At 40.8% G+C, this 15,552-nt stretch overlaps 1 protein-coding gene across 1 annotated transcript in view; it reads right to left on the bottom strand.

The window, feature by feature from the left end:
• The window catches only part of Nrxn3 (neurexin 3), a 1,620,870-nt gene that overhangs the window by 1,094,942 nt on the left and 510,376 nt on the right, over positions 1–15,552 (bottom strand). The window contains 1 exon segment of the mRNA XM_037210977.1: positions 6,744–7,182. Coding sequence (XP_037066872.1) covers positions 6,744–7,182 — 439 coding nt within the window.

Here is a 15,552-nt window from a genome sequence, read left to right as displayed (position 1 = left end):
AGCACTGCAATCAGGGAAATATGGCTGCAAGCTGGTGGGAAGGACCATTTGGTTCCAGTCCCTGAAGCTAGGATAATCTGGGCCATAGAAAGACTCAGACAGAAACCTAGTGACTAACTCTAGTATAGCTCTTCTCTCCATAACCATATCCACTGAGAGATAAGATACACAATAGGGTAAGAGAAATTTAAATCCTAGCTCTGCCAACTACCACCTTTATAGCCTCGAAGAGGAGACTCCACCTTTCATTTCCAAAAGGGAAAAATAATTATCCTCAACGAGCAGGCTGCTGTGATGATCAAAGAAATGCCTATGTATAGAGTGCTTACAGCAAAGACTGAGACAGAATGGGCTTTGTAATGCCTTCAGGGGTTCATGATTCCCCAAAGGATTGGGCATTCTCCTTTCTCTTTCTCTTTCTCTTCTCTCTCTCTCTCTCTCTCTCTCTCTCTCTCTCTCTCTCTCTCTCTCTCTCCATGGATATCCTGTAAACTGGGCATTGATTGCCCACTCTGTCAACCAAAATTTTGGGCATTGCCTTGAACTATGTTTTTGTTGTTGCTGTTTTTGGCTTGTGTGTTTGTTTTGTGTTTAGACAGAGGCTCACTCTATAGCCTGCTATGAAAACTGAACTAGGCTTAGACTTACAGCCATCCTCCTGCCTTTCCTTCCTGCATGCTGGAATTGCGAGTGTGAGCCACAATACCTAGACAGAATGTGTTTCTTCATGCGTTATTAAATACATGGTGAACACTTTTTCATTCTCTGGTAATAGTTTCAAGTACAGTGTTAGGCTTATCAGGCATAGTCCTCCTATTGGGCTTATTTTGAAAAGCATACAGGCACAAAAGCAACAGATAATCTAAGAATATTAGCTAATGGCCAGTGTTATAGAAATAGCCATATGAATGCCATGAGTTTAGCTCATAGGATCAACTTTAAAGTGTATAGTCAGTGAAGGGGTCGCCACATGAAGAAGAGTTAAGCCAAAAAGCTGAAAAAGATCCAGCCCTGCAAAATTCAAGAACAAGAGCATGCCTGTCAGAGAGAGTGGCAAAGTCCTGAGGGGACTGTGAGGTCGTTCATTGGGCAAAAGAGTCTATGGATCAAACCTGCCAACCTGAGTCTGATCCCCAGAATCCAGAAAAAGGTAGAAGGAAAGAATCTTCACAAAATTGTCCTCTGAATCCACATGCACTCCATAGTACACATACACACACTATATTATTATTATTATTATTATTATTATTATTATTATCATATTATTATTATTATTTTATTAAAGCCCTGATGGCATGAAGAAGTTTGTTTACAACCAAAGAGGCAAGAAGTGGTGAGAAAAAGATGAGACCAGAGGCAATGGTTAAGCCCTGGGAGGGGCCAGATAATGGGTTCTGTCAAATGAGATTCTAGAAGCTGCAACCTAGTGCCTGACCTGGGAAAACAGAAAAAGTACTTCTGTATTCCATGGCTGTTCCACCCTGTGCTAGCCCCTCGGCACCTTACAACTCTGTTTCCTGAACTGTAAAATTGGGAGATGAGCAAGGTGGTATCACAGCATCCTGCAGAATTAGTTTTTTAGTATTATTCTTGAAATGCTTTGTAGGTGCTGAGAGACGTGGGCTTTGTCATCCATTAGTTGGCCTCTTCTCTGGCTCTTCTGCTCCCTCAGTTCCCTCAGCCAGAACATACAACCTAAGAGCTGAAGCCGACCAAAAGAGATCACAAATATGGCATGTGTGCCCAATTACACCAGGAGAATGGAATGGAAATAACATAAAGTGCCCGGCTGTGGAGTTGGATTCCATTGAATCAGCAATCCTCCCTTAACTCTCTTTAGAAGCCATCTCCTAGAGAAATTTGGTTTGCCTATTTAGTTCTTCATATTTCAAAAACCCACACAACAAAAAATAATATCCTGGTTAGCATTTTAAGCATTTTACATATTCTTAATTTATTTTATTTTGTATGTATAAGTGTTTTTAAATTCATTTATTTATGCACACTACATGCACGCCTAGTGCCTCCAGAGGTCAGAAGAGGGCATCAGATCCCTTGGGAGTGATGGATAGTTGTGAACCACCCTGTGGATGCTGGGACTCAAACCTGGGTCCCTGGCAAAAGCAATAAATGCTGTTAACCCTGCTGAGCCATCTCTCTTACCCCCTCACTTTATGTATTTAAGAAAAAAAAAAAACATTGACTGACTGATTTTGTGCATTGCCACTCAGATCTAGAGATTCACACGTGAAGAGTTTTACTCTGCCACTGAACTACACTGCCATTTATGTGCATCTTTTAGACTCCTCCCTCAAAATAATTTTGTGATGTAGGAGTCATTAAAATTCCAGCATAGGTGGGAGAGGAGCTTTCAAGGCTCCTCCTCTATCTGAGGAGCTATTGCAGCTGATGGCTGCTGAAGAGTAGAGAGTCATTTTTTTAATCGATGTGTGCTGTGGGATAATGCTTTTGTACACTGGCTTAATAAAATGCTGATTGGCCAGTAGCCAGGCAGGAAGTATAGGCAGGATAAGCAGGCAAGGAGAATTCTGGGAAGAGGAAGACTAAGTCAGAAGATGTCAGCCCACTATCCAGAGCTCAGCATGTAATGGCACACAAGTAAAGCCACAGAACACATGGTGACATATAGATTAACAGAAATGGGCTGAGTTTAAATGTAAGAGCTAGTCAGTGGTAGGCCTGAGCTAATGGCCGAGCAGTTTTAATTAATATTGAGCCTCTGTGTGTTCATTTGGGTCTGAGTGGCTATGGGACTGTGGGACTGTGGGACCGTGGGAGCCGGGTGGGACCAGGAAAACTTCAGCTACAGATGTGGCTGATGATAGGCTTTCCATGCACCAGTGGATGGCACCAGACCCATGCACACATGACTAGCACTAATATGACTGGGGGAACTATTTTTTAATAATAATAATAATAATAATAAATAGAATAATGAGTTATCAGGGAGGTATATTGGTGGGTCCTAGGGGAGCTGGAGGGAGATAGTAGGGGCATGGATAAAATTAAAATGCATTGTATACATGTATGAAATTCTCAAAGAATAAACAAAATTGCTATTTCAAACAAGGAGGAAGTTGGGATTTGTGTCTCTTAATATCTTCTCTTACACAACTTTCTTCATGTCTTCTAACAGGGCTAATGTGATCATCAATTAACGGGGTAATGTGGTTTGAGTGGGAAACATTCCGTATATGCTCACATGTTTGAACACTTGGTTCCCAGCTGATTCTCCATTTGGAAGGTTGTGGAATGTTTAGAAGGCAGATCCTCTCTGGAAGAAGTGGGTGGTCACTGGAGGCAGACTTTGAGACTTGATAGCCTGGCCCAACTGTCTGTTCACTGTCTATTTTCTGAGTGTGGATGCAATGTGAAAGGCTAGCCTCTTGTTCCCACCACCATGTCTACTTTGTCTGCTGCCATGCCTTCCCTGCCATGATTGACTGTACCCCTATGGAACAGTAAAACAAAAATAATAAATAAATAAATTAAAAAAATCCTTTCTCCCGAAGTTGCTTTAGTCATGGTGTTTTATAATAGCAACAGAAAAGTAACCAAGAAAAGAGACACATAGACTGCCAAGTATAGACAGTATGAGAATCAATTTGAAATTCAGAGCCTGGACTGTATATCATGGAAAGCCTATGCTCAGAATATACGGCTTAACACATTTTAAATGCACCTATTGGGTTTCAAGATTCAATGTCTCCACTGAAGAATAATTATAAAATGTTTTCTGGATCATCTTTCAGGCCAGTTAGTCTTCTGAATACTTGAGGAAGGAGGCACATTTGGACATGCTTATTTTACAAATATCTATTTTAGAAGAGATGGATAGCTAACTGGAAAAAAAATACTGGAAAAATATCCTCACAAAGAAATGAAGTTTCATAGACCATATTGAAATGTAATTGTGGGATAATGCTTTTGTACACTGGTTTAATAAAATGCTGATTGGCCAGTAGCCAGGCAGGAAGTATAGGCATAATAAGAAGACAAGGAGAATTCTGGAAAGAGGAAGGCTGAGTGAGGAGATGCCAGCCTGCAGTCCAGGGAGCAGCATGTAATGGCACACAGGTAAAGCCACAGAAAACATGGCAACATATAGGTTAACAGAAATGGGCTGAGTTTAAGTGTAAGAGCTAGTCAATAGTAAGCCTGAGTTAATGGCCAAGCAGTTTTAATTAATATAAGCCTCTGTGTGTTTACTTGGGTCTAAGCGGCTGTGGACTGGGCAGGACACAGGAGAAGTTCCAGCTACATGTAATATTAAACTGCTTTCTGTTGTGTGATGTTTGATGGTGTTCTGACACATAAAGCTTGCTTGGAGTCCGAGAGTGGAGCTAGACACTAGCTGACCATAGAGATTTAGAGGACTGTAGAGAGAAGAGACAGGAAGTAGCAAGGCTGGGCTGAAAGAGGATCTCAGGCCTTTTTGGATAGAGGAACAGAAGATGTAGGAAGCAACTGGCAGCTGTTACCTGTTCTCTAATCTTTCAGGTTTTTATCCCAATATTTGACTCCCAATCTTTTATTGGTAAAGATTAATTAGATTATGCTTCAGCTTTCCTGGACTCATTATTGTTTACTTAATAAATTGTATGGGCTTTGATCAAAATCATCAGTATTTCAAAACACTGGCCAATGCCATAGCTTCCACATATGAAATTTAAGGCTCCTGAAATCCAGATTTATTTGTGGAAGATGGGTTCCCTGGTAGCTCTAAAAATGCAAACCAAGATAGTTATACTATTGAACTAGATAGCTTTATGTCAACTTGACACAAGCTAGAGACATCTGAGAGGAGGGAACCTCAACTGAAAAAAAATGCCTCCATATGATCAGGCTGTAAGCAAGCCTGTAGGGTATTTTATTAATTAGTTATTGATGGGAGAGGGCCCAGGCCATTGTGGGTGGTGACAGCCCTGAGCATGTGGTCCTGAGTTCTATAAGAAATCAGGCTGAACACATCACAAAGAATATGCCAGTAAACAGCACCCCTCCCTGACCTCTGCCACAGATCCTGCCTCCAGGTTCCTGTCCTGTTTGAGCTTCTGCCCTCACTGATACGGGACTATGAGTGAATCAAACCCTTTCCTCCCCAAGTTGCCATTGTCATGATGTTTCATCACAGCAATAATAAATCTAAATAGGACAACTAGAAAAGGCAATTAGTGTTGAGAATAATAAAAAAAAATATGGTGTCTTTCTGTATACTAACCTTCTTAGAATACCAATGGGTCACTGCTAAGTCACAGCAAGGTCATGGTTAATCACCCATAAAACTCTTCAACCATAACACACCTCCACACATTGTCTTAACCAATAACAGTGTTTTATAGACAATTCTGAGACAGTATTCTAGTGCTGCCCCGGGTGGCATTTTATTGATAAACTTAAGAAAGACAGAAATTTAGCCACCAGAGATATTTTTGTGTGTTTTTCTTTTAAAAAAAATCACAGATTGTTCATTCTTGCTCAACAAACACATTTAATTGGAAGCCTCTTGGTTCTGACCAGATTTCAGACAATCAAAAAAGAATCCTACTGGGCAGTAAAACATCCAAGGCCACAATCTGCCACCGACTGCATTCTACATAGACCCCATCCAGATCTTCCTGAGGGCAGGATCACTCATCTCTGCCACCCCTCTAGCTGAGGAATTACACAGAAAAGCTGACATTCCACAGAAGCTCACCCGTTTCTAGTTTCAGCTTTCTGGGGGTGCGGGGACCTCTTGTTTTGTAATATTGGTCAAGGGAACCTAGACATAAAAACTCCCAGACAAGGACTTTTGTATGTTTACAGAAGTAATCTATACAACTACAGCAAATGAAGCTAAAATGAGTCTTGTGTGTGTGCTACCCAGATGAGGAATCAGGAAATGAGCCAGAAATTCAGATGCTATTCTAGTCCTCCTCTTGAGGAAACACCCTTACTAATAACATAGAACATGACCATCATTGCCAGAGGGTCCTTAGAAAGCCAGGCAGACTGGTTAGGCATTCAAAAGCCCAAATTTTCTGTCTCTGCTACCCCCACCCCTTTTTTCTTACTCTTCCAGAGTAGCTATGTACTGCCCGGGGCTAGTTTGTTTGATCTGCAGCTACAGAAACAAACAAAGCCGTTTAAACCAAATGTAAAAGGTTATGAAGAGGAATGGGGAGTTAGTGAAGTCTGGGCAGAAGAGTGAAATATGGGTTTTCACACCAAGGAATGGCTTTAAATTGAACATGACTTCAGGAAAAATCAATTTGCTGTTTCCTTTCTTGTCATAATTCCTCCCTACAAACATGACCATTGCCAATTATTGAAGGGCTATCATTACATAAACTCTTGCAATGGAGTTTTTCCCACAGAGTAATCACATAATGTAACATCGATGATGTCACAGTCAGTTTCCATGGTGATAAGAAAAAGAAAAAAGGGTGGGGGATGTCACCGCATGACAGTCCCTGTGGTAGAAATAGAAATGCTACTTATAAGGTCACTCATGTTGCTAGGGTCCTAGAATTATCATTGAAACTATTGGGAAGAATGATAGAGAAGCTAAGAATGCTAGACATCCACAAGACAGTCATCTTGTCCATAAATATCATTTTACAACAGCTATTAGAATCGTGGGGGACAGCTGAGCATGCAAGTGATGACTATAATAAATACATAGAGCCTGGGGAGAAAGCTGTTGCTTTCATCTAGTCTTAGTCCTAAACCATTTTTACCTGATCTGCCATCACGCTGAATGTCCACATGGTACCATTCCCCATCATTGGCTTTCTTCTGAGTGGCCTTCACTTTGATGGTGCCTGAGCCCATATCAAGTAGCAAATACAGGTTGCCATCAAGAAGTTCTACAGCAAAGAAGTCAACTTTTGTGTTCTTTTGGCTCCGGACATCTTTTCTTTCTTGGGGCTTCCCATGAGTGAAGAGGATCAGGCCATTGGGCTCAGTGGTACGAAAGTCAAAGGAGATGGAGCCCATGCGTTTGGTGTTCCACTTGGGCAAGCTGATGTAAGCCTCTGGGGTCTCAAAGTTGATGGGGTCCAGTGTGGCCACATTCTCGCATTTGAACACAACTTCACCGTAGATTTTCATCTTGGTGTCCCCAATCCGGGCCAAGCGAGACAGCTCCAGACGGATGTCATTATTCTTATAAACAACCTGTCAGAAGCCAAACAAAAGTGCCATATGAATCAATCTTGCAAATAGTATCAATCCATCACTCACTGGGCATCCAGGAAAAGGGTCTGAAGCATCTTCAGGACATAATGGTCTGAAACAACATGGGAAACAAAAGACTCAAAAAAAAAGCACCCCAAGAGATAGATGTCTGGGGCATATACAAGCTCAGAATGAACCTCTACATTGCCACTCTGTACCTTTTATCTTTCTCTTTGTAGCCAGTTTCCGGATGTCATAAAGTTATCAGTATGAGTTTATGAGCCAAATTCAAGAGACACTGAGTTGTACAGGTACAAAATGCACACATATTTACTAAAGCATCCTTGGTAAAAGGTCACAACCTTAATGATCATCAATAATAAATGACATACCTCTATAATGGAATACAATGCTGCCCTTTAAAATTAGGTATTGCCTCTCGTTTTTATATGAGTCTTTCCAACTCATTTTTTAAGTGGAGTTATAAGCAGGACAAACTGATAATTACCTTACTGTTGTATGAAAATGGAGAGTCATAAATACATAGGTTTATAAAAGTATAAAGTATCTTTGGAAATAATTATGAACTATGAAATTTTTAGGACAGTGGCGTTGTGGAATTTATATTCAGGACTGGGAGACTTCCATTGTCACAATATTCTCATGTTTTGTCTGATTATTCAAAACTATGTGGATGTATTGCCTTTAAGGATGACTGACTGGGCCTGAAGAGATGGCTCACTGGGCAAAGTGTTTGCCACACAAATGTTAGGACCCAAGTTTGGATTCCTAGAACCCATTTAAAGCTGGGTGTGATAGTGTGTCTATAATCCCAGTGTTTCTACGGCAGGATGGGAAGCAGAGACAGGAGACCCTCCCTGAATTCCATGAACTGGGTAACCTGGCATACGCATCTGCAAACAACAGACTGAGTCTCAACCTAGGTGGAAGTTGAAGACCAACACTTAAGTTTGTTCTCTCACCTCCACACATGTCATGGCATAGGCATGTCTTATTCATACACATATACTCATCATAAACACATGCAAAAGATCTTTTTAAATGATTGAGAGCTATGAGTGTTGGTTAGGAGGAGGGTGCTGTGGAATATTATTTTTAGATGTGTTATATTCATTTATGCTGTGGAACATTTGTTTAATGATGCAAAGATGTGCTGCATTCTTTTATGTTGCATTTGTTTAACTCTAAGAAGCTGTGTTACTTTGCCTGTCTAAAATACCTGTTTGTTCTAATAAAGAGCTGAATGACTAACAGCTAGAGGAGAGAGAAATAGGTGGGGCTGCCAGGCAGAGAGAATAAATAGAATAGGAGAAGAGAATGAATAGGGAGGAGCGGAAAAAAGGAGAAGGAAAGGAGGATGCCAGGGCCAGCCACCTAGCTACACAACCAACCATGGAATAAGAAGGAAAGAAAGGAATATAGAACAGAGAAAGATAAAAGCTCAAAAGAAAAAGGTAAATTAGATAATATAAGAAAAGCTGGCTAGAAATAAGCCAAGCTGAGGCCAAGCATTCATAAGTAAGAATAAGACCCTGTGTGTTTATTTGGAAGCTCGGTGGCAGTTCCCAAAGAGTTGGGGAAAAAAAACTACAGGAGGGTATGTGAAGGATTTTATTTTATAATCACATTGAATATGCCCTCAGTACAGACTCAAAGGATAATACCCTAATTTAGTCAGTTGGGGACATTTACTTACATGAGAATTTAAATTTACAAAAAAATTAGTTTATACCAGAGATTAATCTGTCTTATAAGAGATACATCAGGGATTTCCATCTCTGTGTTCTCCCCAAGGCAAAGTCCACTTCCACATGACCATGGCCACAGTCTCAAACAGAGAGGGTGAGTGGGAGGGGAAAGTGAGAATATCAACTAAAGGCTGCTATGGATTTCCACACCTGGAGTAAACCATAACAACACAGGGATTAATATAGATCTCCCCAAAACATTTAAAATATTTTACCTTTATTAGTATTTTGTATGATCTCCCCCTGCCTGTGTGTGTGTGTGTGTGTGTGTGTGTGTGTGTGTGTGTGTTCTTATGTGTAAGTACAGGCATGTATATGTCATAGCATGCATGTGGAGGTCAGAAGACAACCGCAGGCATCAGTCCTCATTTACCACCTTATTTGAAACAAAGCCTCCTCTTTGCTACCGTTTATCTGGTCTGTGAGTTTCTAGAGATTATCCTGTCTCTGTCTCTATCTCACCACAGGTACACAGAGATTACATATGCACACCGCTGCTTCCGGCTTTATGTGGGTTTGGGGGGGGGCGGTCTGAACTCAGGTCCTCACACTTGTATAGCAAGGATTTTATCTGCTGAGTTGGCTCTCTAGCCCCAGACCTGAAATTTTTATGCAGTATTTCTACATGATCTTCAATGGTCCAATTTTTGAGTGACATCACATCCATACAATAATACTAACCATGGCAGATGGAAGGGAAAGGACGGAGAAGGTATGCAACTTTGGCATAGTCTCTTCATTTCCTGTCTAGCAATGAGAGTTGAAGAGCGAACTAATTTGTGAGGAAGAAAGACTTAAGAGATGCAGGAAGTGTACAAAAATCTCAGGTATTTGGGGGTGGTTGTAACACTTACTGTTAATCTTATATCATCCTTTGCACACTCCTGTCTAATTTACACTTTTGATAAAGTAAAAAGGCTTTGGGGCCAAAATCAATCTTACCATCCATCCTATTTCAGTGAGAAAACATTAATCGAATGGGTCGCTTTTATGTGTATAGTTTGCTCTGCAACATCCAACTACTGACTCTTTCCCTCCTCTAACCTGTCACCAGGCAATAATCAAGCAGAGCTGTTGACTTTGAGCAAGTACAGCCAGTGTGATCCACAACTATGACAAAGCATTGAAAATTCTTCACCTATTATGTAACCTTGACTGTGGATCTAACTACAGTCAGTACCATTGAGAATAGTAATGATTTTTAACACTTACCAGACACCTAATACCAAGCTCTATAGTAAAGGCTTATCATCTACCACCTCACCACTCAAAGGCTGCTACATGTAGAACAAGACTCAAATCCAAGCCATCAGTTCCAGAGTCCATGGACAGCCCTGCCCACATATTTATTAGTACTGCCATCCATACCCAGGATGCTCCTTATTGATGATGTAGAAAGTCATATGTGATCAGCTTTCCAGTTCAAAAGCTGAATTTCTTATTTTATTTTCACCAGACTAACCATGAACAAAGAAGAACAGGATCCTCTGGCAACCACTCAAACAAACAAATCATAAAAGAAACAATCAGAGTTTGAATGACAGTGTCTCTTTTCTTATCCCCAGTATGGTGCCCTAGCATGTGTAATCTCTGTATGGGAACCAAGCTCTGCCTTGCTCAGTATCTGGATGAAATGCTTTTGACTTTTCTCCCTGTAAAAGCTATTAGTGGGCAGCAATAACTCATCCAAAAGAGAAAGAGGAGGCTTGGTACCCTGAACAATAAATAGAGAGAAAAAGCTCAAGCAGCTGTCCTCACAGGGATCCAAAACAGAAAGTGAAAAGACAAAGGTCTTTTAAATGAATATGAGGAGAAGGGTACATTTCTGAGCCTAGGACTGACAATGATAAGCAGAATGAAGATTTCTGAAGAAATGATCAGGAAAGTCAGAAGCAGAAAGTGGTTGATGATAACTAGACTTCCGTCAAAGCCGCTTGGTAGGCAAGCTCTCCATCATAACCCCAAAATTGCTTGTCTGTGTATGTGGAATTTCTTCAATGGTGAAATGCTGTGGATATCGTTCTGTATAAATAAAATGCTGATTGGCCAGTAGCCAGGCAGGTAGTATAGGCGGGACAAGCAGAGAATTCTGGGAACAGGAAGCCTGAGTGAGGAGAGATGCTGCCAGCTGCAGCCATGACAAGTGAAATGTAAGGTACTAGTAAGCCACGAGCTATGTGGCAAAGTTTAGATTAATAGAAATGGGTTAATTTATGATAGAAGAACTAGATAACAAGAAGCCTGCCACGGCCATACAGTTTATAAGTAACATAAGCGTCTGAGTGATTATTTTATAAGTAGGCTGTGGGACTGTGGGGGCTTGGCAGGAGCTGGAGAGGAAAACTCCACTACAGTGAAAAAAAATACACCCAACATCTTCCTTTGCTGACAGTTAAGTACTCTTTCTGATTCTCAATTTTATTAGTCTCCTCAATCTACACCTTCACAATGATCACCTTGTTATTCTAGGTGAACGTCAAGAAGAAATTAAATGCCACACACAGTAGAACACAGCGACTTCTCAACTGGCACAAAAATCTAGGGGAAAGCAATGTGACGTCTTGATGTGCTGCAGGGTCGGAACTCTACTGGAAACAAGTAGCCTAAAGTGAGATTCTGTAAACTGGCTACTACCAAGAAGAAAGGGACAGGAGAACAGTTGCCTCACAGCCCTGAGACACAAACTGTCTAGCTCTGCTGCTGCTACTGTCCCTGCCCCTCCTACACATACTCTAAGCAGAACCTTGCCACAGGCTGGCAGAAAAATATGGATGCCTTGGGTGTGTGTACTAGGGCATGAAACAGGAAGGCCAGCCAGACCTTTGCCCAAGGTGAATGAACATTGGTACCGTGTCCTCTGGAAAATCTGGCTCTCATTTAAGCAAGTGTACCCAACTGATGGCTGAATCTGACAAAACAAGGGGCATCAAGTGACAGAAAGCAGCCTTGGTTGACAAGCAGTTCTGGCAAGAAGCAATTAAAGACAAAGTAGAAACAGTGCCCGTGGGGGAAGATGTCACATAGCCTGAGAGGTAGAGTATAAGAATGACAAGTTGGTCTTAACTGTCCTACCTATGGATTTGTAAAGACTATTGTTTGGACTTATAACTAGTATTTAGGAGACCAGCTAGGAGAAGAGCTAAGAACAGAGGCTCTGAGTTAAGACAAAGTCTCTTTGAACAAATATATTTGTTTTCATCTATGATCATGATACAGAGGCATATAGATAAACTATGAGTGTGAGAGCAATATAATAATAGTAGTTACCACCAATGGAGAGCCTACAATGTGCCAGGCTCTTTGAAAAACACTGTTATATATCATCTACAATAAACAGCTGGAAACACTGATACTAGCCTTATATCATTGACAGGTGCTGTGGAACATAGATAGTAGACCAAAGTCACATAGCCAAGGAGGGGCATAGCCAGGACTTGACCCTCTAACTCTCTTGTTGCACCAGGGCAAAGGTATGCCCCAGAAATGGTCATTTTTAGACTATTTATTAGGCCATATCTACACATAAAGCAGAAATCCCTCAGTAGTATATAAAAGTTATCTTGACACACAAAGCTCTTTGTACCTACCAGGATCCCTTTCAAGCAGCCTCTTATACCTGCCTGTCAGAGTCACCTTGAAAACTTCTATATGGATCTTGTATTCACGAGACTCTATCTTTGCTCATCCAGTCCCTTGGACTATAGTTTTCTCTCTATTCTCCAAGGTGTATAAATAGCACCCCTTCCTCGGGACCTCCATCCAAGTCATCCCCACACCTTTCTACCTATGTTGATCCCACCATTTGACAAATCAGAACCCTATGTTGCCAGTAAGTGATGAAGGGTTTTGCCCCACTGCCTCATACCTTTCCCTGTTTGGGAGTCTGCCTGTACATGCTGAATTTTAACATTAAATTCTTCCCTGATTACTGAGTTGTAGTTGTAAGGCAGATCCTGAAGAATTGACCAAAGGTTCCCCCTTACAGAAGTATTTTCCACTCCCCTTCCACCTCATCTTTGGCCATACTTAACTTTTTGTGAACAGATTTGCATGAGATCTGTTCTAAATTCTATGCCCCCCCCCAGTCCTCCACCAAGAAAACTGGAAGGAATGAAGTAATGCATGCCCAGATGGCACATGGAACATTTATACTGTCAAGTACTAGGAGGTACAAACACTTGGCCTTTTTTTTTTATCTTGATTGTCAAGCATCTTTAATCATTTGTGGGGTTCACATATAGGACAATTTCAGTCAGCTCACCTAGCCAGCTTTAAGATCTAATCATTGACAAGTATGTATGTGACTTGGCCACTGAGCTCCACTGTGATGATCCAGATCATTGGAGGGTATTTGAAAGTGAGGCCATTGGAGACACTCTCTGAGATATTAAGAGGCACAAAATACGGTGCTGGAGAAGCCAGCCATCAGGGTACCTTAAGCAGAGCAATGTTAACTACAAATATCAATATAGTATTTCTGCTTTATACCCACATGTGGAGCCTGTAAAAAACTAAAACAAAGATAGTTGATTCGCCACACCAATTTAGTGCTTTGAGAATAGATAATAATGAAATGAGCTTTTGGTTTCTAGCCTCCAGAATGCCACAGTTTTAAAGAACACTTTTGGGCTAATCTCATCATTATGTGACACTTCTTGGGGTAAAGAAACAAATAAATGACTAAGAAGAATTGCAAAAGAATCCAGGTTCTAGGGTCTCCACAGAATCTCATAGCCTACTATTTCTGCCCCTTTCTCTTCTGTGCCCCAGACAACTGGTGATTCTGGTCAGCTGTGATTTCTCCTTCCACTGAACAACCTTCTCTTTATCTGTCACTTACAACAGTTAACTTTGTTACTATGAAATAAGTACAGTCTGATCTTCTCAAAAGATCTCAAATACCCTATTAGCAAAATGTAAATACACCAAATTATACATTATACCTTTTAGAGTATGAACTAGTTCTTAACTGTATAGATGCTCAACAAATCCTCATACCTTTATTAAATTAGATACTAGACTCAAGTGGCAGTATGAGGCCATTGTTAAGATCATGGACTAAAAAGTCCTCCTTTGTAGTGGGTAGCCATTCCAGCTTTGATCTGGAAGTTCCAACCCCCATTGAGGCTTCAGCAACTGTCACGCCTACAAGGCGGGGCCAAGGGAGGAGCCTGGAGACCGGAGATCCGGATAGGCCAGCTCTCTCTCTGTTCCTGGACCCTGGATGGTGGAGGTTGACCGAGCAGAGCTCCAGAGAACACCGCTGGACTGCGATATACCTTCCCCAGACCCTGCAACCTACCTATCCCTTCATTTGTAAGTTGCACCACTAATAAACTTTCCTTTTAACTACATGGAGTGGCCTTAATAATTTCACCAATACTCCTTTGTAGTGTTTAAGCCTCATCTATCCACACCAGCTACTTGGCATTATGTAAGGTATTTAACTTGATTCAGATTAGAGACAATGGATAATGTAGATGGCAAGTCCCCGTTACAGGACTGTAAGAAATATGTGAGATAATATTACTCAGAATGAAATGACTTGACATAGTTCCTGCTCCTTAGTGAGAATTCAGTAAATGTTACTGTCTGTGAAAAGTTATAAATTAAATCAACAGTCTATTTTGGCATGGCATTTTTGTCACAGGGTAAGTCTTAAATGTATTGTCAGCCCCAAAGATAGGGTTACAGCTAATGATACACTTGATTTAACAAGCTCCCAAATTAAATATTTATATATAAAATAAATTGTTTATATTAATCATTAATGTGATATTTATTATATATCATAGATGCATAAATGGTGACTACTCTTTCTCTCATACTCACACAGATTTAAGACTGATTATCATTAATACCATTTTCTATCATATTTCCTATCACCAATTACCAAACTCTAACAGTGAAGTCCAAGCACAAATGTGGCAGCAGATGGTCCTCTTAGCTTCCAAAGTCAGAAGAACCTAATATCTGGCATGGCCAGGACCACATCTGCAGTTATGATCTTGCTAACAGGGGTCAGTAAATTCACTCTTCCTGCTGAGAAGCAGCTGACATCCAACCTGGGGCTTCCAATGCTGACTGCTACATACTGTAGTGCCTGCTATTTGCATGCTTTAGAGTTTGATACCACTGGTTAGTATCTGCCAAAGATTAAAATAATAAATAAGTAAAAACAAACACTAAAACCATAAACAGGAATTGAAACTGAGTTTCAGACTTTCAAGGCAGGAGCCAGGAAAAAAAAAAAAACTCAGTTCTAGACCTCAAAATAAAAGGTCAAAAGGATTCCAGCTAAACTTGAAACCAGAAGAATACCGTTGACAAGTAATTAAATTTCTTTTAAATGCTGTGTGATCTAGTAGGCTATAGATCAAATGAAATACATCTACAAGCTGAGTCCCAGTAGGGCCTACCAGCCTGTGTCCTCTGATCTATGGTACCATCTGTGAGAGTTTAGCTAGGAAACGATAAAAGGGACATAGGGAAAACTGCAGTAACAGACAAGCTGGTGTTGAATAGTGAAGTACTAATACCTAAGTAATTCTGAGTAAAGCTACCCGGTCATGTGAGCCTGCATGCATGGAAAGATAGAGGG

Source organism: Peromyscus leucopus, chromosome 14, assembly GCF_004664715.2.
Source record: "Peromyscus leucopus breed LL Stock chromosome 14, UCI_PerLeu_2.1, whole genome shotgun sequence".
In the NCBI taxonomy this organism is placed as follows: domain Eukaryota; kingdom Metazoa; phylum Chordata; class Mammalia; order Rodentia; family Cricetidae; genus Peromyscus; species Peromyscus leucopus.
Note: the sequence above shows the minus strand (reverse complement) of the source record. Positions and strands in the feature narration are given on the sequence as shown.